Here is a 25175-nt window from a genome sequence, read left to right as displayed (position 1 = left end):
GGGTGACCATACGTACACACACACACACACACACACACACACACACACACACACACACACACACACACACACAAACAAACACATATTCATTCTTCCATTCAAATGAGCACTTCATCCCAGTGAAAAGAGCCTCTTCACTTGTCCCTCGCCCCAGATTTCAGCACTAAAAAACACCATCACTGTGCAAAAGGTGAGAACTTCTCTGTCAGCTAATAAAAATCCACCCATTTCTCTCCTTTGATCTCAGCGGACATAATGGAGACACGTAGAAATCTGCCAGCTGTGGTGAGGTCTCTACAATGAAGCCTTATAAAGAGTTCTGCTTGCCCAAGAAAGGAAGCTAAGCTGTGTGTTGAACCAAGTCGGCATTATGTTTGTCTCATTGTTTGTGGTCTGACTTGTGTGTGGTTCTGTCCACATATACCAACGTTCCTGCGCTTGTCAAAGAGCACACATACACGTGTTGAAAATGGAGAGGTTCTCCACACAAGGGCTTTACATTTCTCTGTTCCTCTCTGGCTGAGACGGCGGCTGCTGTTGCACAACAAAACACCTATATTTGCATTGGTGTAGAGGAGGAAGGGAGGGGGGAGCTTGCAGGACATCTTGTGTGTTTGATAAATGAGCCTGAGCTGCTCCCCTGGGTGCTATGGTACAAGTGGTGGGAGGGCTGGCACAACAATGCACATGTCATGGGGGCTTCTTCCCAAAGAGGTGTAAGTTTGGTTATGCCCATCAACCGAGCACACAGGGACGGTTGCTAAATTACCTCTTTCGTTGTTAACCCGTCAGGGAGTAGTCTGGCATCAGCATGACGAGCTCTTCAGAAATAGTTGCCTTCCATTGTGTTGAGGTAAATGTGATGTACGGGTCCCTATTGAAAATTCTGGACTAAAATGCTTCGATATTTATTCAAGAAGACAGAAAGCTTTCCTCTGTCTCTGAACACCTGGCAGCATTTTATCCTTTAAAACACTTTAATGCTGTTAGGCAGCCATAGATGGTGTGCCTTCCTATTCAGTTGTATGGAGGTCTGGGTTTTGTTTTTTGTTTTATGTTGGATAACAAGCCAAAAATGATAATTTCAAACTGTTCCAGCACAGGCTATTTCATAACCTGAGATACCAGCTAAAAGTAGTAGAATTGTTAGTAAGGTTCTGTCTCAGCATGTGTTTCTTCTCTGTGAGTCCCAGTCAGTTTTAATTGCATTTGTTTGTCACCTTAACTAAACTTACAAGTATATGCTTCAAATTATTCTCTATTTCTCATGGCTGGTTTATATACACCCTTTAGAAATGTCTATGTAAAATTATTCTATCATTTTGCACCTGTCCTCGATAGTTTAGAAGAGAGAAAGGAATGCCTGCTTCTATCATGCAAGCAGGAAAAGGTGTAATCTCTATATTTACTCTTCGCCAGAAGTCTTTTTTTTCATAGATGGATTATCAAAAATCTTTTGGCTTTTTGTATTTACAACCATTCATTGAACTATTTTAATTTGTTAATTTAAAGTAGAGCTTTTGTTGAGATGAGAGCTTTGGGTTTGTGCACCTACTTTATCCCAGTGATGAGTTACTTCAAGTGACTATCAACAATTATTTTTACATGCTAATATAAGAGATAAATGATGTATTAAATGACAATGTGAAAACACTGTGAAAGGTATTGTAATGAGCCAGATATTTCCTTCCGAAGTCCAGAAAACAGTTAATATTGGTTTTACATTCATCAGGGGACCCAACACAGAACTCTAAATAAGTGATGATGTTTCTCTATAGATGGGGGCTAAATGTTTGCAAAAAAGCTGTAATTTGAGCTTAAAAAGTGTCATTTCAATGTCGTGTTGATTATTTATGTCAAAAAAAAAAAAAAAGTGGGACATTGTTTGCAATTGGAACTCAGGAATTGACTCAAGTGCAGTGGACACATCACCCTGTCTCCACCCGCCTGTTGCTCACAGTTTCAGTTGTTGTTGTGATTAAAGTCTGGAAATCTTAGCATGAAGGATCGTTCTGCCACTGTATCCAAGCGTGATGTCATCGAAGTCAAGCGTTTATTTGTGTAGTTATAACAATGGCGGCGGTGGTCCTCCCCCGTGACCCTTTAGGGGCTCCGTCCTATACGAACAGTTGTAGCAATAATAGGAAGTATAGAGGAAATGAAGGAGTCTGCAGTGGCCATGGCGTTGCACTCGGCTCACATTGGGGGAAAGTCTCTGCTGTTTAGTTTGGTGAGTTTCGGCGCACAACATACGTCACATGGTAGTCAATGCCGATTGGTTAAAGGCTGCAGCAGTAGTTTCCAAATGAACCCGAGTTAGGATACAACGACTGGAAACAAACGGCAAAGGATTCACAAGTGAATTTGGGTCTGGTGATGTCAGGATAGGACCACAAAAGCAGGTAACAGTCCAAAATCCAAATCTTTACTTCCTGTCCAGAAGTCACACATTGTGAGGCAGTCAAAGTCATAGCAAACACAGCTGGCATTGAAGAGGCAAAAGCCAATCCAGGACTTAAAAACACATCATACACCGAGGAACAAACTTAGTTCACAAAATTCTGGAAATCTTGACTGCAAAGCATATAAAGACAGTCTGGTGACTGTGAAGTGGAAAAGTTGGGTTATATATACAAACCCTTGACTGGTAGGATAACAGCACAGGGGTGGACTTGTGTACAGTCTATGGGTGTACAGGGATTGGTGGGAAAATGGGCAATGGCAGGAAGCAAAAGTAAAAATGATGCTAGAGATGGATGACTTACAAAATAAAACTGGGTTAAACAGAGTCCAAATAGGATTTGACAAACAGTCTACTTTTGTTGCTTTGACAGACTTATGAAACATTTCTTTGTGTGGAAACGTAAAGTTGTGCACATTCTGCACGCTTGTTAAGTCCATAGTTTTCTCAATGTAACCAGGGAAATAAGTAAGAGGGTTGCTATTTACTTCTTCTTATAGAGAAATTCCAAGTGTATTTTAAGAACCAGAATTGTTATTTTTAGTATTTGATGTTACAAAAATATGGGTGTTACTGAAATGAACTCTCAGAATTTACAGCGTACCCTCATAAAGTGTTTGTGTCACCAGGAACTTTCTAAATGAGACATTCAGAAGCTGTTTTTGTCTTTGACCTTAATTGCTACCGCAAGCCAAGTTTTTTTTGTCACATTTTAACGCACTTAATCTTTGCACAGTGTCAGCCCCGCTCCCAAGGCCCATCCGCACAGACCTAATTGCACATCACGAATCACTGGAAACAACAGTGTCTGTTTTAAAGAAGACCCAAGGCTCTTTCAAGACTCGCACAGTTAGTGCAGACACCCCCGTCCTGGATGAAATAGCCCCATGGATCTTCATATAGACGCCACAGCTTCCTCCACCACAGCAGCTGCTTGATCCATCTGAGTCACTCAGGTTCCCCAGAAGAGAGGGGGGAGAGGAGAGAGAGAGAGAGAGAGAGAGAGAGAGAGAGAGAGAGAGAGAGAGGAGGGGGGGGGGGGGTCAGAAACAAAGGGGCTGGTGAGAATGTGACATCAGCACCAGCCATCAGCATGTGGGTGTTTACTGTATTTATCCAAGTCACCTCAGCATGGAGGAGAGATGTAAGATGCAGCTGAAGGAAGACAGTGGGGAGGGGAGAGCAGGCAAAAGGTCACATACAGCATGAGAGAGGGAGGACAGGTTCAAGACTGGAGAGAGTACAGCAGGAGATTCAGCAGCAGGAAGATCTGAAACAGACAGGAGATAATTGCAATAAAAAAAAAAAAAAATGTAAACACATAAATGAACAAAAAACACTTTTAGTGTCTTTTTGTACTATAAATGTAGAAATGTTTAACTAATTTATTGATAACCTTTTTTGAAAAAGTCTTGAATACACGCCAGTCTTCGAATTTAATGGCTGCCACTAAGTAAGCGTCTGATGACAGGACCTTAAGTTGCCATATGTCCCAACTGTTTAATATATTGTATTCCCTCCTGAACCAGCATGCTCGTCTTGACTCATTATTGCCGAGAGGCTTCACAGAGATCAGCGCATGACTGTGATGACTTTATGTAACTTATCAAACCCTCTGCTGGGGAATATTTCACACATCTTACCAGACTCTGCATCAGAAATTGACATCAGCGTTCTCTGCAGACTGTTGAATTGAATTCATTTAACACGAAGTAACTGGATGTTTTGGCTCCCATCTCAGATTATTTTTTTCAGACCCATAAAATGGGCATCAAGTCTGTCCCATAGTGAATTCATAGCGGACTCACTAGCACAACCAATGGTCAGCATGTGACTCTTGGGTGTTAACCTTGAAACTGTACTAACTGTATAGATCTTCTCTTCTGTTGATTTGAAGATGTGTGCAAAGCATCTTCACAAATACGATGTATTGAAAATGTGAAGCTTACTTGCAACACCGTCCATATTTTGAAGCATTCTGATGTCATACAACTTGTTCAGAATCAGATTTATTGGTCAAATTCCTTCAACGTCTTCACTCCACATATTATCTGTGTCTCGACAGACATGAATGGAAACGGCTGCTTCACTGGTTGGTGGAGGCAAACAACAGTGAGGCAGTAATTCTAGTTTTTATTTGTTTATTTCAATTATGAGACTGACTGCAAAATATTAACTTCATATGTCATTTGTTTAAGTACAACCCCTCCATCGATAGACACGGTCTTAAAGGGGATCAAGTTTTTTTCTCATTCAAACATGTTGAAAAAGTCAACAATTTAATGGGATATTTTTGGTAATTTTGGCCAAACTGTTGTCATCCCAGGATTAGAAATACCGTCCTTTTGTCAAAGTCTGCTGACATCACAGGGAAACGTTGCCTTAATGTTTCAGTGATATAGTGTAAATGTAGTTTAAATGTACCTTGTTCAAGTCGCCTTTGTACCTCTCACCAAATGACAGACCTAACAGCTTTTCCGGGAGATTAATTTTACAGTTGATACAGATTTATCAGACAATTTTAAAGTGATAGTACACCCAAAATCCAAATATAAAAACCCACCTCTTTAGACAAGAAATCCAACATGAAAAAGTTCATTTTTCTTATTTATGCACAACTGATGAGTGTTTGATACTTAAGAGATATTTGGGTAATTTATCTGTTTTTGTTTTGCTGCTATTTCCTATCACTCTTCATTGTTTTACATAAAATTCCACAAACCTACTGCTTTATTATGCTTTGTGCATACAACATAAATTGTTGTTTTTTTGAGGTTAAAAGAAGTAAATACAACCCCTACATCTTTGACCTTCTCGTGGTCTGGGGAATCATTGCTGGATTAGTGTGTGACTTATTGCATCCTTTGAAGACCAACAGCAGAGACGTTGCGCTTGTTTTACAACAGCTCAGTAGCCTATAGTTACATAACTGAAGAAGACACGGTAATCAACAACATGCTGTTTGCCTTAAATGCCTTGAAGCTACAGACATATACCATCTGACTGGTTTTTATTGAAAAGGTCATGTGTAAGTGCTACGTGCACTGTAGGTTAAGAAGAACGTAAAGCTACTGTATGACAGACTATAGATGGATATTTGAACTCAGTGCCCGGGGCAACAAGAGAGTCACTGAGGACCAGGTCAGGCTCTTTCCTGCCTGCAAGTCACTATCCAACCTTAAGATGAATGTCTTAAATTACTTCTGATTTATTAGACTGTGACTTAAATGCGTTGACACAGAAACACATGACCCTGTTGTCTGGATGTTAATCAGAACTTTGCTTGTTGTAGACAGCATCCACTTCTCTAAATCACATGCACATCAGAAAAGTGTGTAATTATGTTAGCTGTGACTACCGAAAGTTTATGCCAGAACGTCTTTGTGGAAATTTTCATAAGTAGATAACATGGGGAGTTAGTCATGGGTGACAATACCAAAGTGAGTAGTTGGAAAGGATTGAGAGCTGATGGCTCCCTCTGCTGTTGACAGCTGATAAAGTTTGAAAATACAAGTGTTGCTTGGTAAAGGACTTACAATTGTGCAGTAATACAAACACATTACAAAAGAAAACGTTTTAGATTACAGCTTTTCATTTTTTGAGGTGTTATTAATTAATTAATTATTTAATTAGTGATTAATAATAACTGAGCTCAGCTGCTAATACTGGGCAAGCTGCTCACTGTTGCAAAGTCATGGCTCTTTGGGCCACTTGTACAGAACAGAGTAATCTTTAATGATATCAGTAACACCATTCATTTTCCCCCCAGGACAAGTTCAGCTCTCTGATGTGGAAAAGGCCTGTTAGGGTTTGGTGCATCACGTGATTCCCCTCTTCAAGATGTCAACCTCCAATACGTCAATCAGTCAGGTAAGTGAAGTAAGGTGAGTTTATTACATGTCATGCAGCAGGTGACTAAAAATATGAAGACACCCAAAGAGAAGAGGGAGAATTATTGACAGAGCTGCAGAGGTACAAGTTCAGGTTTTTGGTACCGTTTAACTTTTTGGGGGCGTTTGAGCTTAGATTTGTTGGATAAACAGCAAAGTGGCAAAACTTTGATCTGATTCAGAATTCACAGATGTGGTGGCTTTTAATGTGACCCTTTCTACTGTATAATTACTGTTTAATGACATGCTAAAAAAAAAAAAAATACACAGGAATTAATGAAAGCATTTAGTGAAGTAAAACATAATTTATACAATTTCATCTATTTTTTAAAATACTGTATATGATGAAATACTTATAATACAATACAATAACATATATTAAAGTAGATAATCGTAATAGATCATTGTTCTATTTATTATTTAACACAGTTAATGATATTTGCAATCCTTAAAACAGGAACAAAAACGTTGAGTGGCAAAGTGGAGAAAAAATGATATGTTGTATGTTTTTCTACACCATTATGGACACATTGTACGTACGCCACTATTAATAGTATAAATGTGATAAACTGGTAAGATGTGCTGAGGATTGACATCTTGTAAATGCTCTCGGTGCTTCATGTGTCAGGCACCTTTAGGAGCCACGAGCTGCTCAAAGTGCCATTGCTGTCTGGAGTGATGTGTGCACTGGCGCAGGATGAGACTTTGCAGCGGTCCTCCTTCCTTTACAGCCTCCAGACATAACTGGGAGTGTTGGTGAACAAGCTGGCCGCTCAGCTGAGGGGTTGAAGCGGATAGAGGGCGTTGGCCTTAGAGATAACCATATAGACATCATAGTACAACGAGGAGAGTTCAATTCTCTGGCTTACCTTTATGAACTTCCACTGTAGTGTGCTGATGGTTGGTCGGTGGGCGGGGCATGGAGAGAGTACCACCCTCTCTCCCCTGGTATCTAAACACAAAGCCCCCATGGGACCCCATCGTATTTCACCCTCAGAGTTCAGATCACAGTGCTGCAACAGGAAGAGAGATCATATTTGCAACTGTGCCTCTTTTCTTTTGTCATCACTGAATAATTTGTTGGCATGGTTACCTGGCTGCCTGTCCCGCTGCATGGTGCGGTACTCATGGCCCCGCCCTGCAGTCCCTGCCCGCGGGGGTAGTCTGCACAGCTGCCAGTGCCGACACTGTACAGCTTCAAACGGGCACAGATAGGACACATCACAGTCTGTCATGTCCATCAGAGAGGAGTATTGATCCTCTGTGTGTGTCTGTGAGTGTGCGCTACCTCGCCTGACAGCGCCGGTCTGTCCTGGGGGATGTAGAGTTGTGGAAAGACTGTAGTCAGGAACCAGTGGAAGTTCCTACAACCCAGACTCCTCTTCAGCTGCAGACGCTCGGTGATGTTCGGACTTTCAGACTACAACAAAGAAAGAGAGTTTTCAGTCTGTGGTGCACTCGACAGTCAATCTTTTAACCAGGTGCGTTGACTCAAACACACACCTGCCTGATAAAGTGAGCAAGTGTGTCTCTCCGATAGAAGATCTTCCTGTAAGCATCCATCCAGGTGTCAGCAATGCGGATCTTGTTCCTCTGAAGCAGGTCCTGGTCAGGGAAGCGATACGGCAGGTGGTGGCGATTGAGGTGGGCCACGCGGGAGCAAGGGACCACCTCCATGGAGCCGCCACATGACCACACCTAGTATTTTGGAGATGAAGGAAAACAAAACAAAAAAACACAAAAATGTTTTTGCACGTTTTTATGGCCCACAATGGGAATTTATACCATTTTATTTTTGCATTCGTCAACTGCCTAAGATATTCTCCGAGCACGACCTGAGATTTCCATTTGCAAAAGGCATCATCTCACAGCACAGCATTCCTGAGTCCCTAACAGACGGCAACTGAATCACTCAGGTGAAGCTTCGCTGAAAGATCTTACAGGACTTGAGAGGAAAAGCAAAGGCATCTGTCTGGTTAGAGTGTTGGAACTGGAGGATTTAGCTGGAAAGTTGACAATAAATAAGTTTTCTTTTACCCTGATTGACAGCTCAATTTGTTCGGACCCCCAAAGCAGCATCCCGGGGTCATAGGCTCCCACACTTTGGAAGAAATGCCTGTCAATGGCCACGACTCCGCCTCCCAAAGCGGGGCTCCTGTCACAGGCACAATCAGCATTACTTTTAATGATGTGCTGGTGTCTCTGGGGCATAATGACATCACAAACTTTAGTATACTTCTTCAAGGGGAAAGGTCAGTTCTACATTTATCTACTTGATAACTGACACATTTCCACCCTTGAACAGCTGTAAACTCACTGCACAGGTTGAACAGACATCTCTGGGTCGGGATCTTGCAGTTGAGGGTTTGACTCCCAGAAGAAGTCCAGTCTCCAGTCGAACACTCCTCGAACTGGCCACTGGGTGGCGTTGTACTGAAAGCTCTGCCAGTCTATCACGTCCATGATGGGGGACACCACTCTGGTCCTGCAGCAGACACCACATTCATCTCAGCAGTCCTTTCTGTATTCAAATTAGTCTTTTTATTCACATTTATCACGTGTGATGAGTCAAAGTGAGGCTGATGCTTTGAATGTAAAGTCTGTTCCTGACAGTGAAACATCTGAAAGAATTAGACATTTTTTAAATATGAAACAGCCTTCCTCCAGTTTCACTTACTAGTCAAATTCTGTGTGCATCCTGGTAAACTAAAAACTGGGTTTTTTGGGGGTTTTTTTTAATCGGAGTATGTGCCTGTTTGTAATTGCAAATGTCTGTTTCAAGCTCTATATCAAAGAAACCAAGTCCAGAAACATGCACTGTTCTTTGTTCTGGCCTGAACTAGATCACATATGCTCTTAGAAATATTTCTTCCAAGAGGTTGTGTGTGATGTGATGCTCTGAGAAAAGGAATGAAAAGATTACAAAGGGAATGGGAGAGAGCAAGAAATGGGAGAAGGGTCAAACATGTGGCTGAGAGAGTTGAGCGCTTGCAGATTCCAGGCCTGAGAGTTCAGCCTAATTACCTAGTCTAATTAGAGCCACACTGCAGGCAGCCTGAAACATAAGACTAGAGCCAAATCATGAGAGCTCAGTACACACACATGGATCCCCCTGCTGTACTAATGAGCAAGGACAACTGATAACTCTGAACCCTCCATCTTCTCACTTCTCACAAGTGCTCCTGTCAAATAGCAGAACACAAGCAGACGGCCGGTTTGGGCTCAGCTGCTGGGTTTAATTCCCCCGGCCAAATGTTTATCGTGATTTTAATTATTCTTCATCACAAAACTCTGGCCAGCTAACATTTATCATTTAACCAACAGGAAAACTTACTATGAGTGATTCTGCAAACTGTGTTCGTTATTCTTAAAGAATACCTGTTCAAGAATTTATTTTTGATTAGAGTAAACAGTACCTGTCCTGGGCAACTCTCTCTAGCAGAGGTTCCAGCCAACCCATCTGGCATTCACAGTGGGAGTCCATGAACACCAGGACCTCCCCCACTGCCCTGGCAGCACCCAGTGTACGGCATCCTCCAACACCCAGGCGCCCGGTGCTGCGAATCAAACGCACCCCATCCAGATGAGACACGTACTCACTCAGTACAGTCTTCAGGTGACCTAAGAGCACGGAGAGAAAGGGGGACAAGAGGTCAGCACTTTGGATGGACAGATGGATTGATGCATAGATGGAGGGAGAGACGCACCGTGCTGACTTAGGTCGTCCACCAGCAGGACCTCCTGCAGGTACTCTTTGGGTGCAGTGTCGAGCACGCTATGCACAGTGCGAAGCAGCGTGGACCAAGCCTCGTCATGGAAACAGATAACAACACTGGCCGACGGCAGAGACTCACTGTATTGCTCCCCCAAACACCTGCTTAGTGGGGCGCAGTATACAGTCGAAACAGCAACAACTGCATTAACTTAAAACGCTCTTTATGACCAAAAGGAGGTAACTTTTTGTTTCTTACTCATGCCCACTAGCCACTGTGCACTCACTCAGGATGTCGCGCCTCTGGCAGCCGCCGATGCATTGACATCTTCTCGCTGACCACCTCGTTGAAGCCGTACTTCTCCACTGAAGCCAGCTCCATATCCCTCTCCAAACTCGTCAGGTGTAGTGGCACTGCTTTCCCCATTTGCCCGTGCGTCGGTGGCCCGGTAACCGTGGCATCCCTATTGGCTCCTCCGGGCAGAAGCACCTTGTAACTCCGCTTCTTCTGCTGCGGGATCTTGGTGCCCTGCATGGATGGCACGTATAAAAGCTGGTCCTCTTGCAGAGATTCTAGCGGAGCCAAATCGACGCCCAGCTCTAACGCCGGGTCGCGGGAGTCCACGATGACTTCCAGGTCCGGTGGACTGGGCATCCGCTGGAGTGGGTGGCGGGGAGAACCAGGTTTCTGGAGACTTTGGTCCCTGTTAAAGAGATCCGAGAGCGCCAGCGTAACCAGGGCGAACCCGAGGAGTAGCAGCCAGAGGCAGAGCATCTTCCTCCGGACAGCGGTAGCTCTGCCCCACAGCCTCATGCTGAAGAGTGCAGACGAGCGGGGCACGGTGCTCAGCAGTCAACCCAGTGCTCTCTTAATTTGCACATTTTTGACTTTTGCCTCAACTTTGAAGTCGATTACATCTCGTCAAAGTGATGAAAGTCAACAAGGATTATCCAACAGACAGAAACAATATATATCAATAAATATTTTTGCACACACTCATCAGAGCTGTATCCATAGAGAAGCAGACCTGGGACAAAAGTGACAGACAGGGCATTTTCAGGATAAGCCCTCAACTTCTAAATGGTGGAGGTGCGCAGACTTTGCCCCTCATCCAACTCGTCCCGCGGTCCTAAAGCCTGCGCAAACTTCATTTCAAGTGAAAGATGCACCTGATACAGCCACCTGTTCCTCCATCTGTTTGTTCAATCAGTTCACAACGAAATATACGTCTTGATTAAAAAACAAACATCTTGGCGAAAAAGCCTGTTGAGGACATTTCCGCGTGACGCACACATTATCAGTCACAGTCGAACGTTATTATTGTGTTTTAAAGTGTTGCATCACGAGTCTAATACCTGGGGATCTGTGGAGCTGAGTATTTAGTTTTAATATCATATGGTGGTCTTCCCGGAAGGACTTCTAAATATCCCAAACGACACGTACTTTTAATGAAGGTTAAATGCTGTAGGATTATTTCAAAACTCACCATTTCCTCACTCCAGCAACAACAGTAGTTATAAAAGAGCCCACATTGCAATGGAAAGAGACGGTGCTTTTATGCGTCTTCCGGTTTGTGTGTGCGCATGAAGTCTGCTCAGTGCAGGCGTTTCCCCGGTGCGTCACACATCAAAGATGCTCTCTCCGGCCAGCTGGCGGCGGGCCTCGTGGTCCCATGACCGTCTGTCAGTGCCGGGAAGTGGGGCGGTCGCAGCTTCAGTCTCCCCGGTCCTCCGAGGAGATTTTGGCTGCTGTTTTCAACTGAGTGACCCAAAGACCTTCGTTTGTGCGTTTGTTTTTGTTAAGCATTTTTTTTAATCGTAACGTGGTAATGTGCATAGTTGCCATAAACTTGTTTTTGTTATTGTATCACGATGTATTTTTTTTCCCACAGCACCAAACTGAGCTTGTAAAAAAAAAAAAAAGTTAGAGAGAAACAGAAAATGTCCACGTCATGTTAGGATTTGAATGGAAAATGGCACAATATAACGTAATAATTTCCTAATGCGTTTTCCAATTGATCTCAGGATGTTATTTTCTTTACGGATGTTTCCAACATGAGGTCAGACTGTGTCCAATTTTTCTTTATTCCACATCACAAGAAATGAAGAACTTCAGCTTTTCAACTTCTGTTTTGTATTTTGGCTGACTGAGGCTGAGTTGGCAGAGCAGCCTGTGGAGCTTTAAATTCACTTTGGCTGCGGTCAGTGACCAGCTCACTGTCCTGCTGGTTGTGACCAGACACCAGAGCCGCTACTGGCTCTGGTGTCTGAATGAGTAGGTGGGATTAGCCTTCCTCCCATTATACACAGACACTCACCTCCCCTCTGTTCAGGATGACGGGGCACAATGACTTGTGATAATTATGATTACAGTACACAGAGGAGGGAGAGGGACACCTGGCGAGACAGACGGAGAAGTTGAAAGAGCAGAGGAGGGCTTCAGAGGGCAAGACGGAGAGCAAGATGAAGGTGTAACAACCTGGAAATGAAAGAGACAAGATCAGAGTGAGAGGAGTGACCGGTTCCTGACTCCATGTTCTTGTGGGAATATGTTTATAAACCACAGGATTGAAAAAGAAAGAATGTCTTCATGTATTTCCAGCACTGCACTGTGAACACTCCCATATGTTCCACTGTGCAGCCAAAACACACACTAAATCAAAGTTTCCACTGCCAGCACATTTTCAGACACACACAAACACACAGACACAGATCCAAGGTTCAGTCCACATTCTCGGGAATGTTCCTGCATTCCACCATCCAACGAGAAGCCAGGGCTGTAAATGAGACGGCACGACAACACACACACACACACACACACACACACACACACACACACACACACACACACACACACACACACACACACACACGACAGAGAGAGGGAGAATAGATGGACTGCTGGCTGTGCAGTGCACTTCTGGCTTGTTTTTCATTCATATTTCTTTATTTTACAACCAGTGATGTCTGACGCCTACTGTCTCTGCTGAAAAAGGAGACACGCAGAAAGACAGTAAAAGACACTCTCACAGACACACACAGAGAGAGAAAGACAGCATTAAATCAGTTGGACCTAACGATCCATCTCTGGGACGATTTTAAATGATTTAGGTCATTTTCTACATTAAAAAAAAAAGGCCAAAAAGTAACTGGTTCCAGCTTCTCAGAAGCTTCTGGTTGTACAGTAATATTCCAGTAATGATTTACTAAACTTTGGCATTAATGTAGCGTACAGCTTAATAAATTATATCAAGCTTTGATTTTATGACAGAGTGAGAGAGACTCTTTTTAGAAGCTGCGGAGTGGTGCTTCCCTCTACTGGAGATCGACAGTATTGATATTCACTGCCGTTTTCTCTACATTTCATGGTTAGTTATCTAGAAAAAAAAAACATCTCAACTAGATTTTCCTCTGGAGCTTTCGGTCACATCTCGTGGCCTTCATCAGTGGATGTAGTTTTGTCACTCGTCCAGCAGATGGAATTCATCTTCTTTTTTTCTTTTTAAAAAGGAGCAAACTTTAATCTCAACATTTGCTTGTTTTGTTGCACATATATTGCTGTTTTCCAGTCGGTTATGTGGTTGGTAAAATTACTCTGATAATATATGACGACATATGAAAACAATTTGGGAGGTTGTGTGTTTTCTTGCCGCCTGACTGATCTTATCATTGTTTAATGAAACACAAATGTCACAAAAATAATCCATTAGACCTTCACATCACTATTGCAAAGTACAGATAGAAAAACAGTTAGGACTTGATTTCCAAACAGGAGCTATGAGATTAAAGATTATCGTCAATAACAATGAAGCCTGAGAGACCCATCCCGATCATTACTGTGAATTACTTTGGACCTTATAGGCATTATTTAGAGTTGTGCGAAAGTCCTCATGAATTATAGGCTGTATATTATCAGAGCATGACTTTCATCAGTAACATGGCATCATGTCACTGGTTAGTATTTTAACAATTTAGGCCAATATTATGTTGCTGCTTTAAAGTTTTAAACTCTTGCTCCCTCTCTTTAGTTTATCTTTGGATTTAATACTGAAAATCAGTGACAGAAATCACCTTTCCCTTCGACTTTTGAGCAGAAACTTCAGATTTGGGAGCCCTTTGTCACCGTTTCCAAACTTGTGACAGCAGAGGACCCGATAAAATAATGACAGTCATCACATGTTAGATGGTGTTGAAAACGCTGCTGGATATCACACGCTTTCCTTCTGCTTTTGAGGGTTCAGATGTGGCGCAACCTGCGCGGACCTCAAAGTGATGTCATGAGTCACCGTGACGCAGCTCCATGCCAGACAAACCTATCAAATAATCCTGTCATTGTTGTCCAGCCGTCACAGGTGGAGTTTATAGTTTACAGGACATCCAGGTTAGAGATTAACAAAAAACATAATTTTATAATGACAAGCGATCTCCACAAAGCATTTCTGTAATCACGTTATATTTAATATGATTCGACTAATTCAGGCAGGAGGCCAACTAATGCCTGTTCCAATGTAATATCTTTTATTCAGACACAGACAGTTTACACATGAAAATCTGTTTGATTTCCATGAAATTATGAGGCAAATAAAACAAAACTAGGTATGTGCGCATTTATAGCCTATATCAAATAAAAATGTTTAAAAAAAAAAAAAAAAGATGCATTGGGAGTTTGGGAAGTTAATAAATACATGTTCTGAGAGAAAAGAAATCGGCCTTGTAAAAGAAATAAAAGTAGGCCATGAAGAGACATATATCGTGGACATTGCACTGCGTTGTCAAGTAACTTACAAAACACGTCATATTGTTTATTATTATATAATAATAATCTAAAATAATAAATCATTAAAAACGCAATCGGGGAGGTAATCATGAGGCCTGTTCTTCAGAGCACAGCAGCCTTATAACTTGAGATTATTAAATGATTCTAAGTAAAAAAAAAAAATTCGAATTGAAAGCTTTAATTATTTCTGATTAAAGTGACGTAAAGGGGAGAAAAAGAGAACGAGCATGCGCACACGGCATGTCCCCGCGCATCATCTCATGAGTTTCCTGGGCACAGGACACTAATGAGTGAGGAGGTGCGTCTTGTTAGAAAACATCACATGTTTGTGCGCTCAGCGGAGTCGCATTAAAATAGTGGGCATCGGGACAAACAGGGGGACACACTACGAGAGCTGTACGAGGAGAGAGTGGGACAAGTTGTGTCAGCGCAGAGATAAACCTGCCGGTGCTGGAAAAACTTATTTTCTTTAGAGGTAGTGACAAATATTTTTTCTCCACTGAACGGTGGAAATGGAAGCCCTGCGATATATTTTTCTCCTGGTTTGTGCCTGCTCTGTTTATCATGCTGATGGACGCTCAAGTAAGTGGTGCTAGTTTGAACTTGAAACAGAAGGCTGATCTAAATGAAGTCAAAGTTATGATGCTTTGAACAGAAAGTCTAAAGAGGTTTGAAATGAATATCAGACTCATCAAATGTCAAATTTTAATGTCAAAGCTAAAATCACATAATTGTTGTAGACTTTTAAGGTGTCCTGGCTTAAAAAATTATGAGGTGTGTTATGTCGTAGTTTTTTCAGAATGAAATAGACTTTTCGTGTTTGGTATTTATGTCGTAATTTCTGTAATAATTCAGGCTGTTCTGTCATCAGTTGTCTGCAGTCAGAGTCCCATGAGACTAATTAAGGCGTGTGCTCTGTAGCTGACGGTCCTCGGACAGACTGCCATCCACTCACAAAATAGAAAACTCTACATCCATGAAAGTAGAAGACATTTTAACTTATTCTAATGTGATAGGGTCACATAGGATTCCAAAGGGAGAAAAGGCACCTCATACAACTCCAGAACACATTTTCTCCTCCGTTATTATCAAAACAACAAAAGAAAAAGAAAAAATTACAACTACATATTTAGTTTAAAATGTTTTTGTCTCCCATGAGCCGACTTTTCTGCGCAGATCTTTGCTTATATATAGACGTTTAAACAGATTATTTTCCCGTTAATTAAATTACATCGGTGGAATTTGGCGTCGTCTTCTGCCATCCATTTTTGACCGTGAATGATGTGTCACTCCGTCTAAATTAAGACGTCAGAAACAAAAGTGTGGAGTCGAACAAGTGAGTTTAGACATTTTGCAGGATCAGATAAATTACTTCATGATAATGATTATATACGCCTCTGTTTGGAATCTAAATTATCATCTTTATCATATAAAATGTGACACATTATTTTCTGTTTTATGAGTTTAGGCCTTTTAATCTGCAGAGTTACAGTTTTAAATCTGCATTTCAGTCAAAGGGAACTTTTAGTAAATTATCTTATTATCTAATCTCACTGATCACACTTCTTGTTATTCTGTTAATTTGACTTTAAAATTAAATTAGATATTAATTCAGTCACAACTGCCAAACTCAGGTGATTCTCATTCAGCTGGGATTGAAAGCATATTTTCATGAATTCTTAACACAGAATATTAAAAGTTCAACATTACTTTTTCTCTTTTAATAAAAATGACGTGCTAAATTACATGTAACCACACCTGCAGACCTGGTGATAAAAGTTGTTTGTTTTTTTTAAATCACCTTTTAAAATAAGCAAAGACACAATTCAAATACACTAACTAAAATGACAAAATGTTTTTTTTTTTCATTGTGTGGACTCTACACAGTCCAGAGATTCCTTCAGAGCCTATTTAAGAACTCACTGGCATTTTCTCTGCACTTTATCTCTCTGCAGCATACCGCGATGTATTCCCCCACAAACACTCATTATCAGGGAAGTTTCCATTTCCCATCCCACCTATCCCTGGCTGGGATCCTGACACCAACCCGTGGGACGATTACCTCTACCCACCACCAAGCCCCAAGCCAAATGAGCTCATGCACCGAAGAGGTGAAGGAGGGTTGCTTTTTTTTAAACTTCTGTAACATTTGCTGAAACATTTTGGATCGTTAACTTGGAGCATCCGACTCTCTGCAGGTAAACCCAAGGTCCGTCTGACCAGCGACAGTCCGGCTCTAAACGGCTCCTGCATCTCCTTCACTGCCAAGCTGGAGTATCCTCCGTGCCAGAAGGAGGACACTAATGGGGACCTGGTCTGGGATGATCACTGTGAAGATGGTACGGAGATGGAGGCCTCAGGTGCTGCCAGAAAGCCGGGCCGGGCCACGAACCGACACGCATTACATCGCAAACACCACTGCAGCATTTAAACCACCTAAGTGAACCATAAACTGCACTCAAAACAATAAAAAAAAAAAGGATTCACAAACACAATAAATGCAGTATTAATTGATTTTATTAGACACTTGGAGGCAGTGTAACAAACTGTAAACACCGCTTACAAATATAATCTTTTAAAGTTTGTGAACATGTTAACGGACATTTTCCTTTTTACAAATTGAGCTCAGAAACATAAGCATTCATTAGGTTTCAGTCCATCTGTTTAATGCAATTCTTTTAGCTCAGTCTTCCCTCCGGCAACTCCTGAGGGAAATCTCTGTCTGTTTAGATCATAATTGCCAAAACAAAACTGTAAAGTTAAGTGCCATGAAACCAAAACGATAAGATGAAAGAGGCTAAAATAGTCCATATAGTGCTAAAGCAGCTGCTTTAAGCTGGGAGGTAGTTTTTTGAGGATTTGCAACAAAAGCCAGCTTGTATACATTACATGTAATCATTTAACAGATTCTTAAAACAAAGACATTAATCTGTGCAACTTTATTTTTTCATTTTTTTATATTTTGTTTTTGAACAGCCAATGGACAGGTTCGCTCTGGCTACTTATACAACTGGACTTCCTGGTTGGATGACTACGGCTTTGGAAAGTGCACAGACACGACGAAATGCAATGTGTTCCCCGATGGGAAGCCGTTCCCTCAGAGCAATGACTGGAGTCGCAAGAGCTATGTCTACGTTTGGCACGCAATGGGTGAGATGCAAGTTTATAGGATCACTGGCAAACGCAGAAAAAAATGCATCTCCAACATCTTCCATTGGTCTCCTGTGTTCGTCCCAGGTCAGTACTATGAAACGTGTGACGGCTCCTCCTCCAGTGTGACCATCAACACCACCAAAATCCCTCTGGGGGCGGAGGTCATGGAGGTCATGGTGTACAGGAAGCGTGAGCGCAGGAAGTACAGCCCCCTCACCACCGACAACACCGTCTTCTACGTCACAGGTGGAGACAAACGTTCAGCTTGAACAGCTTCATCTTGCCTCCATGTTTTAGCCAAACAAACACAGGCAGAAACTTGGAGAATTAATTATTCATCACTCCCTCAGATAAGATCCCAGTGGCGGTCACCATCTCCCAGAAAGCCGCAGTCAACCAGTCCAAGAATGTTTTTTTCCGCGGTGAGGACGTGGTCTTTAAAGTCCAGGTCCATGACCCCAGCGGCTACCTCAAAACCGCCGCCGCCATCGACTACATCTGGGACTTCAAAGACGGCAATCAGCTGGTAACTCATCGCAACGTGACCACACACACCTACAACAAGCAGGGGACCATGAGTGTGAAGCTGGTGGTGGAGGCCGCGTTTCCTGCTGAGTGTCCGCCCACTACCGCCAGCCCGACTCCAAGAAGTCCCACATCACCGCCTCACACAGGTACTGAACAGTCACAAAGATGTAGACATGGGAAAATCTCTCACATAATGAGCCGAGCAAGTGGATCATTCTGATGGTTTACATTTTGCTTTCAGCTCACGTATTGGTGTATATCGTGGTGTCGTGTCAGCGGGTTCCCAATCAGATCAAGTCAGATCCACCGCTCGCTCCGAAGGGGGCGCCAAAGTAGAAATTTAAAAACCTTCCAGTAATGGCTTTAAAGTTATAGGAAACATGAGGCGGTTGATGCCATCAGCTAAATACACATATAACCAAGTGATGGTTGGTTTAGCTGCATGTCAGGACTAAAAACATGGGAATACTGCCAGACTTTTTCCAAAGGCAAAAAAAAAAAAAAATCTGGCACTATTAAAGGTTGCTAATTAACAAATGATATCTTGTTAGTTAAATTTGCACAAAATAGCAAAGTGTGGTTTGTTTTAAATGGTCCTCCTGGCAGACCTAATGCACCAATGAGGAATGGCAACGCTTGTGTCTGGTCATTTGCCATCTCTCCCTTCCGTCACTTAATGCCATCTGTCTGTCAAGGAAGATTTTTTTTTTTTTAAATGCCCAAATAAATATAACATTTAAACAGTCTTTGTCTCCATGTACTCACCTTGTTAATCTCAAACAGGACATTGGAACCCTGCTGTTCTCCTTACACAGATCATTATGAAATGTAAAATTACAATGCAGGGATGTGCCTGTGATGATGCCTGTGATGGTCATATCTGTATCACTGCGTCTTCTCCTCCAGAGGCTCCCACACCTCCGCCTACCCACGCTGTTACTGCCAAGATGGAGACCACGCAGGGTGAGGTTCTACAGCTCTGCGTTTGTGATTGATTTTGGATGTGAACAAAAGCTGAATTATTTTGATTTATAATACCTGCATGCATCGCATACACGTTTGTCTATTGAGTTCAGTTTGTGCCGTTTGCTTCCTGTTTCAGTGCCACCAAGGTCCAGCAGGCCCCTCCCCTCCTTTTCTCCCATCTCCACGACGACAGGGTTGCCCACGACAGAGCCCCTCCCTCCCACTGTTCCCAGTGAGACCTCCGACACCAACCCCACCAGCATTCACTTGCTCCGCACCCGGCGTCTCGGCAGCCACGACTGTTTCCGGTACGCCTACGGGACCTTCATGGGCAACATCACCATTATTGGTAGGTGGGGGGCGGCAGTGTCCTTTTCACCGTAAAGTCTGATGCCACATGACTTGATCCAGTAAATACTAATTAAAATGAAAATGGAATCAGCTTAAAGAGTTGTTTGTCACTGTGCCTTCTTTAATAAACAAGTGTAGGGCACCAAAGTCAGTTTGGGGTTGAAATAGAAAATAAATTTAAACTTTTGCAGGATGTGTGAATGACTGTTTGAAGTGTAAATTGTGCCACTAACTTTGAGTGTTCTAAAGGTTATTTATTATTTAATAACTGAATGAAACAGAGAATTATTGTCATATTTTGAAGCACTTTTTTCCATTGTTCTTGGATTATGGCAGGATAGTGTCAGAGAGGAGCAAAAAAATCCAACACATATTCGCTTGAAAATAACTACCACTGAAAATTTAAATTTAAAATGCCTTTTGATGCAAAACAAATTGAGAATAGTTTATCCTCATTGTTACATTTCAGGTTTGAATGAACTAAATAACTAACAAACCAATAACTAATACATTGAGTTAATCTGTTCTCTGTAGAGCCAAAGCAAGGCCTTAACAGCCAGCCAAACAGTCGTATTGTGGACGTGTCGGCTGCCAGAGTGACCAACACTGACATCAGCTTCCGGGTGAAATGTCTGGGCAGGTGAGCATTCGATTATTTATTTATTTATTTATTATTTTAAATGATTAAACAGTTTATCTTTTTTTTTTCTTGAAATCTCAAACTTCTATCTCTGAAAAGAGAGCTGAAATGACACTGTCAATGTCACAATGTCACTTTATGTAAATTACTTTAAACTCTCATTTACATTTCCAGCTCATCATCAGATTGATGCCTTTCAGTTAAAAGGGACAAAAGTAGTTTTTCCGATTTAAAAAAATTTGTCACGATTGTGATATAAAGAAAGTTACAGTCAAACTTTCACAGTCTTGAAAGACAAAATCAGAAAAGACAGATTTATCAGATAATCGTGTCAAATCATAACACAAGTCAAAACACTTTAATGATATTACTGTCATGTGAGTTGCATCACTGGTGGACTTTTTTGTAAAACTGTGGTCCATTCGTTTTTCCAAGAGGTGAGAAAAAAAAAAAAAAAAAAAAAGTGAAGACAAACCTTTGACTCCTTTCAGATCAAGTATGGTTATTTAGTTCTCTGGTATATTAAAAAAAACGCTTCTTAAAGAAAATGAAATAGATTCAGTTAAAGAAGACGTTGGTGTTATTCAACTCTTCGTCTTTCCACTCATCCTCAGCATCCCCACCTCAGCCTGCACCATCGTGGCCGACAGCAGCTGCACCGAGGTGCGTAACATAATGTGCGACGATGTGCCGCCGTCATCGGAGTGTGAAGTGCATCTGATGCGAAGGTTTCTGGAGCCGGGCACCTACTGCGTGAACATCACCCTGGAGGACGCCAGCAGCCTGGCTTTCGCCAGCACCACAGTCACCATCAACAAGTCCCAGGATGCACCTGGTTAGTCGCACAGACAAACACGTTGCTGTATATTTGTGGATCTTATGCAGGGTCTTGAAATGTTTAGCAGCTTTGTAGAAAGTGAACGGATTGATGTCTTGTCGCTGCGGTTCTGTTCGTCTCTCATTGCTGTCCTTTGCACCTGTTAGTGTCCAAGACGTCTCTCACTGCAGGGGTGGTTCTCTCCTCCAGCGCTGTGCTGGTGGCCATCTTTGCATTTATTGCCTATCTGGTCTACAAGTGAGTCACGCTGGCATGCACGAGTATTCCTACTATACATTTTATTAATGCGTGAAGATCTAAACATATACAGAAAGAAAAAGAAATACGATACAAATGAGACATCGTTTTGATTTTTGCTCCCACATGCACACAAAACTACTGACACAGGTTTGTTTTTATTCCTCTGATTACCACCCGACCTATATAACATCTTTATTAATCTTTTTCAACTCCTTCCTTTGCTCCTTTTTTGTCATTCTGACTATTCCGGAGTTCATTTTCCATCCAATATTCCCATCTCTCATATCCTGTATCTTTCTTTTCTTCCCCTCTCAGGCGTTACAAGGTGTACCGGCCCATTCGCAGGTCACTGGTGGAGGACGCCTCCGTCCACACCGGGGTCGGAGGTCGCATGGTTCGCCTGAGGGAGGCACTCTTCCCCTCCAATGAGGAGAGCCGTCACCTGCTGACTGAGAGAAGCCCGCTGTAGGCTTCATAGACCTGCATCAAAATGGTTCTCTTTTATACCCTAAAAATATCCTGAATCCTCGTCCAAAAAAAAAAATCATGATTGTCAAAGAAGTTGCATCATGTTTAAATTCAAAGAGCAGGAATACATATTAGTAAATAATACTAATAACTTGTGTGTGTGCGTGTCTTAATTTGGTTGTTTTGTTGGCTGCAGCAAATAGCTGACGATAAATGAAGAGATAACTAAAGAGGCTGTTAGATCTCTGACTGAGAAACTCATTTCGATCTCTTTATGGGATGAAGTAGATGCTGAGAGAAGAACTGGGTTTCAGTCATTGCTGTTTTTTGATTAAAAAAATGCTTCTGTATCACTATTGTGCCAGCGATTGCTTTACAACGCTGTTCCTTGTGCCAAAATTATACTATTAAATCATTTACACTTGAGTATAAAATCCTTGATTCATTTCCACCAGCGGTGACATGTGCATGCTCTTCTTCAGCCGCATGAACTCAAAAGTACATTTTAAACTGTAGGACTCAAGAATAATCTAAAGGACTTCAGTGTAAATTTGACATGTTGCTAATAAAGATTGTAAACTAACCACCTTTCTTTTGATGACACCCTGATTTGTCTCCAGGTTACTATGAATTAGTTGCCCTGCCGTGATTCAGCACAAATGAATCAGATCATTTTGGTTTGAAAAACATCTGATTTTAAATCAAGTGAGTACATTTCCTCAAATTTGGCAGAGATTACACTCAATTGGATTTGAGGATGAAATGATTAGATTTTGGTGGTCAGAGGTCACCGTGACCTCACATCCATCCAATCCATTCTCATTAAGGTAACAACACACACATGTTCTCACACTCAGTCTCTCTCTCACACACACACACACACACACAAATGTTCTCTCTCACACACGTTCTCTCTCTCACACACACACACACGTGTCCACACACATACGATCTAGTTCAGGCTCTTAAGAATTAAGAGCACAATGTGAAAACCTAAAGCACCCAAATACAGTTGAAACAATCAACAGTGCGCTTTCTGGAAAAAAGTAAAAGAAAATAGGACAAACCATGAAATGTTTTTTTTGTTTTTTTATTCAGAGGCATTTGACAAGTGGAGCTGTGTGTGAGGGGAGGTGAAGGGGCACAAGCATGGTTGCAGAGAGGGGGAGGAGGGAATATCATGCTGAAGTTAAGAGCACATTTCCAAAATCTCAGACCCAATCCCTCACATCTGTCCCAAACAAAGAGGATGTTCCACGTTACACAGCCAAGAAATGCTAACAGAAGAAAATAGCTACCAAATCAGCGAGTGAGTGTAGCGTCTGTGAAAGACAAAAAGGGAAAAACAAAGACAGGACTTGTATCTATTTTGAAGTCTTACAAATCAGAAACAAAAAAAGGAAGGCCCTTTATTAAAAACGGTATTTTCTTGTTTTAACTATTGAATGCAAAATCAAACACGTGATTTGACCTTTTTTTTTTTCACAAAAAACCCAAGCAAAAGTTCAAATACATGTAAGCCACACCACCAAAAATAGAAAGCAGAAAAATAACCACTGTTTGAGAATTTCATTTAAGCCAAAAGGAGTATATATAAACACTGGCAAAAGAAAACATTTTTTGATCACTTTTGATTTTTCTCTCGATTCTTTAAAAAAGTTCATGATTTTTTTTTAGCTCACGTTTTCATTCTTATCTGGGGAAGCGTAAGGAGGGGGTGGGGGTTAAATTCTAACAAATAGAAGAATGCCTCTACTTCAAATACGCGTCTAAAGAGGTAGATCAAAACAAACTGGAGGAAGGGGAAGGGCGAGAAGGAAGCAGGGAACAGGGAGATGTCAGGGATAATTTTAAGTATCACTTGTGCCCCTCAGTTAAGCGTGGTGTTAGGAAGGCGCGCCCATGTAGAAAGAAGTGTTCGGGGGACTGAGGTATCAGTGCGCGCTGGCGCTCAGTGGGGGCAGGGTGGGGTGCCTAATGCCACAACAACCCCCCACCCCCTCAGCTGAGGTAGACGGCGTTCTACTGTGGAAGCATGGATACACTCGAGCACTTTTACCACAATCAACATATTTACAGTCGGCATGGAAACAAATGAAATAAATTGTATATTTATTAAGTTTTGGATTCCTTTCTTCTTTTCTTACCCTCACAGTCAGGGTTCAGTCAGTATTTTGTGTGCCTTTTTCTGGCTTGTTTTCCCTGTTTAAACAAAATTAAACATCAAGTACATTTGTGGGTTACAGAGAAAAGTCCTTTGTTTAAATCATTTGCCTGAAGCGTAAAAAAGAGAAAAAAAAAGAAAAAAGAAAAGGGAAAAAAAAAAAAAAAAAAAAAAAAAAATCATATGCATCTATCAGTGTGACTCCCCCTACCCTCACCATGCAGTGAATGACGTTAAAATCGACTTGATGGCCTGGCTACACGGGCCACGCCGAACTGAGAAAGCTTGCTCTATGAAAAAGAAACGTAGTTGGGCTTAGACCTTGCTGAGACACTGTCGTCAAGAAGGTGGCAGATGGCCTGGGAACAGAACAGACCGAACACGGATGCTCTGCTGACTGTCTGACTGCTACAGAGAGAGCCTGTTACAGTCCGCCCTGCAGCACCCTGACCAAAGCCCTCGTAGGAAGGCAAAAAGGAAATTTTGACAAATTAAAGTACCATTACCAATAACAATGTCAGTCCCAAAACTAAATGGCATTGCTGCAGTTATGTACGGTTGGCATTATTTGCATGTCTTAGTTGTTTTGTACTTTTTTTTTTTTTTTTTTTTTTTTTTTCCCCTCCAGAAGACGGTGGACCCTCAGGGGAAAAACTGAGGCGATTTTCTCTCGATACTCCCGTCAGCCGCCAGCTGAGGGGGCGCCAACTCTTGCTCCGGGGCTGTTATGTACAAATAGACTTTATGTACAGGGTCATCTTAAGTCACACATACACATGTACAATGCCACCTAAAGCACCAGAGTTGAAGGCAAGGTCAGTTGGCAGCTGACCAAATTTTAAATTTTCTTAAAAAAATAAAAATGTTCAAAGACTATCAGCTTTATAAAGTATACAAAATACCACAAAAGCAAAATAAAAAAAGAAAGGAACATTTTTTTTTCATATATATATATATAATCATTTTCTTTTCTCTTCTGAGGTACTA

At 41.8% G+C, this 25175-nt stretch overlaps 2 protein-coding genes across 5 annotated transcripts; one reads left to right on the top strand and one right to left on the bottom strand.

Annotated features, from left to right (window-relative positions):
* Positions 1 to 6336: 6336 nt before the first annotated feature.
* LOC138214992 (polypeptide N-acetylgalactosaminyltransferase 15-like) lies at positions 6337 to 11633 on the bottom strand. Of its 3 annotated transcripts, XM_069176902.1 has the most exons (11): positions 11551 to 11633; positions 10351 to 10767; positions 10059 to 10228; positions 9768 to 9972; positions 8669 to 8836; positions 8389 to 8506; positions 7855 to 8049; positions 7640 to 7771; positions 7445 to 7546; positions 7221 to 7364; positions 6337 to 7128 (listed from the first exon to the last, which is right to left on the bottom strand). In XM_069176902.1, the coding sequence occupies exons 2-11, from the start codon at positions 10716 to 10718 to the stop codon at positions 6976 to 6978; spliced, it is 1755 nt and encodes a 584-aa protein (XP_069033003.1). In that variant the 5' UTR covers positions 10719 to 10767; positions 11551 to 11633; the 3' UTR covers positions 6337 to 6975. The 3 variants fall into 3 exon arrangements, with proteins under 3 accessions (XP_069033003.1, XP_069033001.1, XP_069033002.1); XM_069176900.1 differs by having other exon boundaries at positions 10351 to 11622; XM_069176901.1 differs by having other exon boundaries at positions 10059 to 10225; positions 10351 to 11622.
* A 3615-nt stretch (positions 11634 to 15248) lies between these two features.
* gpnmb (glycoprotein (transmembrane) nmb) lies at positions 15249 to 22596 on the top strand. Of its 2 annotated transcripts, none has more exons than XM_069176921.1 (12): positions 15249 to 15422; positions 16796 to 16951; positions 17039 to 17179; positions 17817 to 17990; positions 18078 to 18239; positions 18344 to 18667; positions 19428 to 19484; positions 19624 to 19836; positions 20373 to 20478; positions 21093 to 21313; positions 21463 to 21553; positions 21872 to 22596. In XM_069176921.1, exons 1-12 carry the CDS (start codon positions 15353 to 15355, stop codon positions 22023 to 22025), a joined length of 1869 nt encoding a protein of 622 aa, XP_069033022.1. In that variant the 5' UTR covers positions 15249 to 15352; the 3' UTR covers positions 22026 to 22596. The 2 variants fall into 2 exon arrangements, with proteins under 2 accessions (XP_069033022.1, XP_069033021.1); XM_069176920.1 differs by having other exon boundaries at positions 17039 to 17200.
* Positions 22597 to 25175: the final 2579 nt, after the last annotated feature.

The sequence above is a fragment of the Embiotoca jacksoni genome, unplaced genomic scaffold (assembly GCF_022577435.1).
Source record: "Embiotoca jacksoni isolate LCO1_2020_lvr unplaced genomic scaffold, fEmbJac1.0.p SCAF_7, whole genome shotgun sequence".
NCBI classification, from domain to species: domain Eukaryota; kingdom Metazoa; phylum Chordata; class Actinopteri; family Embiotocidae; genus Embiotoca; species Embiotoca jacksoni.
The sequence above is the reverse complement of the archived record's forward strand: the minus strand, read 5'-3'. Positions and strand labels throughout refer to the sequence as shown.

Excerpts from the sequence above, each read along its gene's own strand:
- LOC138214992 (XM_069176900.1), bottom strand. The coding sequence starts at position 10,877 with ATGAGGCTGTGGGGCAGAGCTACCGCTGTCCGGAGGAAGATGCTCTGC. Across the intron at positions 8,837-9,767 it reads GAGAGAGTTGCCCAGGACAG|GACCAGAGTGGTGTCCCCCA; the intron begins GTACTGTTTACT and ends TGTCTGCTGCAG. Across the intron at positions 7,129-7,220 it reads TACAGTGGAAGTTCATAAAG|CTGAGCGGCCAGCTTGTTCA; the intron begins GTAAGCCAGAGA and ends TCAACCCCTCAG.
- gpnmb (XM_069176920.1), top strand. The coding sequence starts at position 15,353 with ATGGAAGCCCTGCGATATATTTTTCTCCTGGTTTGTGCCTGCTCTGTT. Across the intron at positions 18,668-19,427 it reads CACATCACCGCCTCACACAG|AGGCTCCCACACCTCCGCCT; the intron begins GTACTGAACAGT and ends CTTCTCCTCCAG. Across the intron at positions 21,554-21,871 it reads ATTGCCTATCTGGTCTACAA|GCGTTACAAGGTGTACCGGC; the intron begins GTGAGTCACGCT and ends TTCCCCTCTCAG.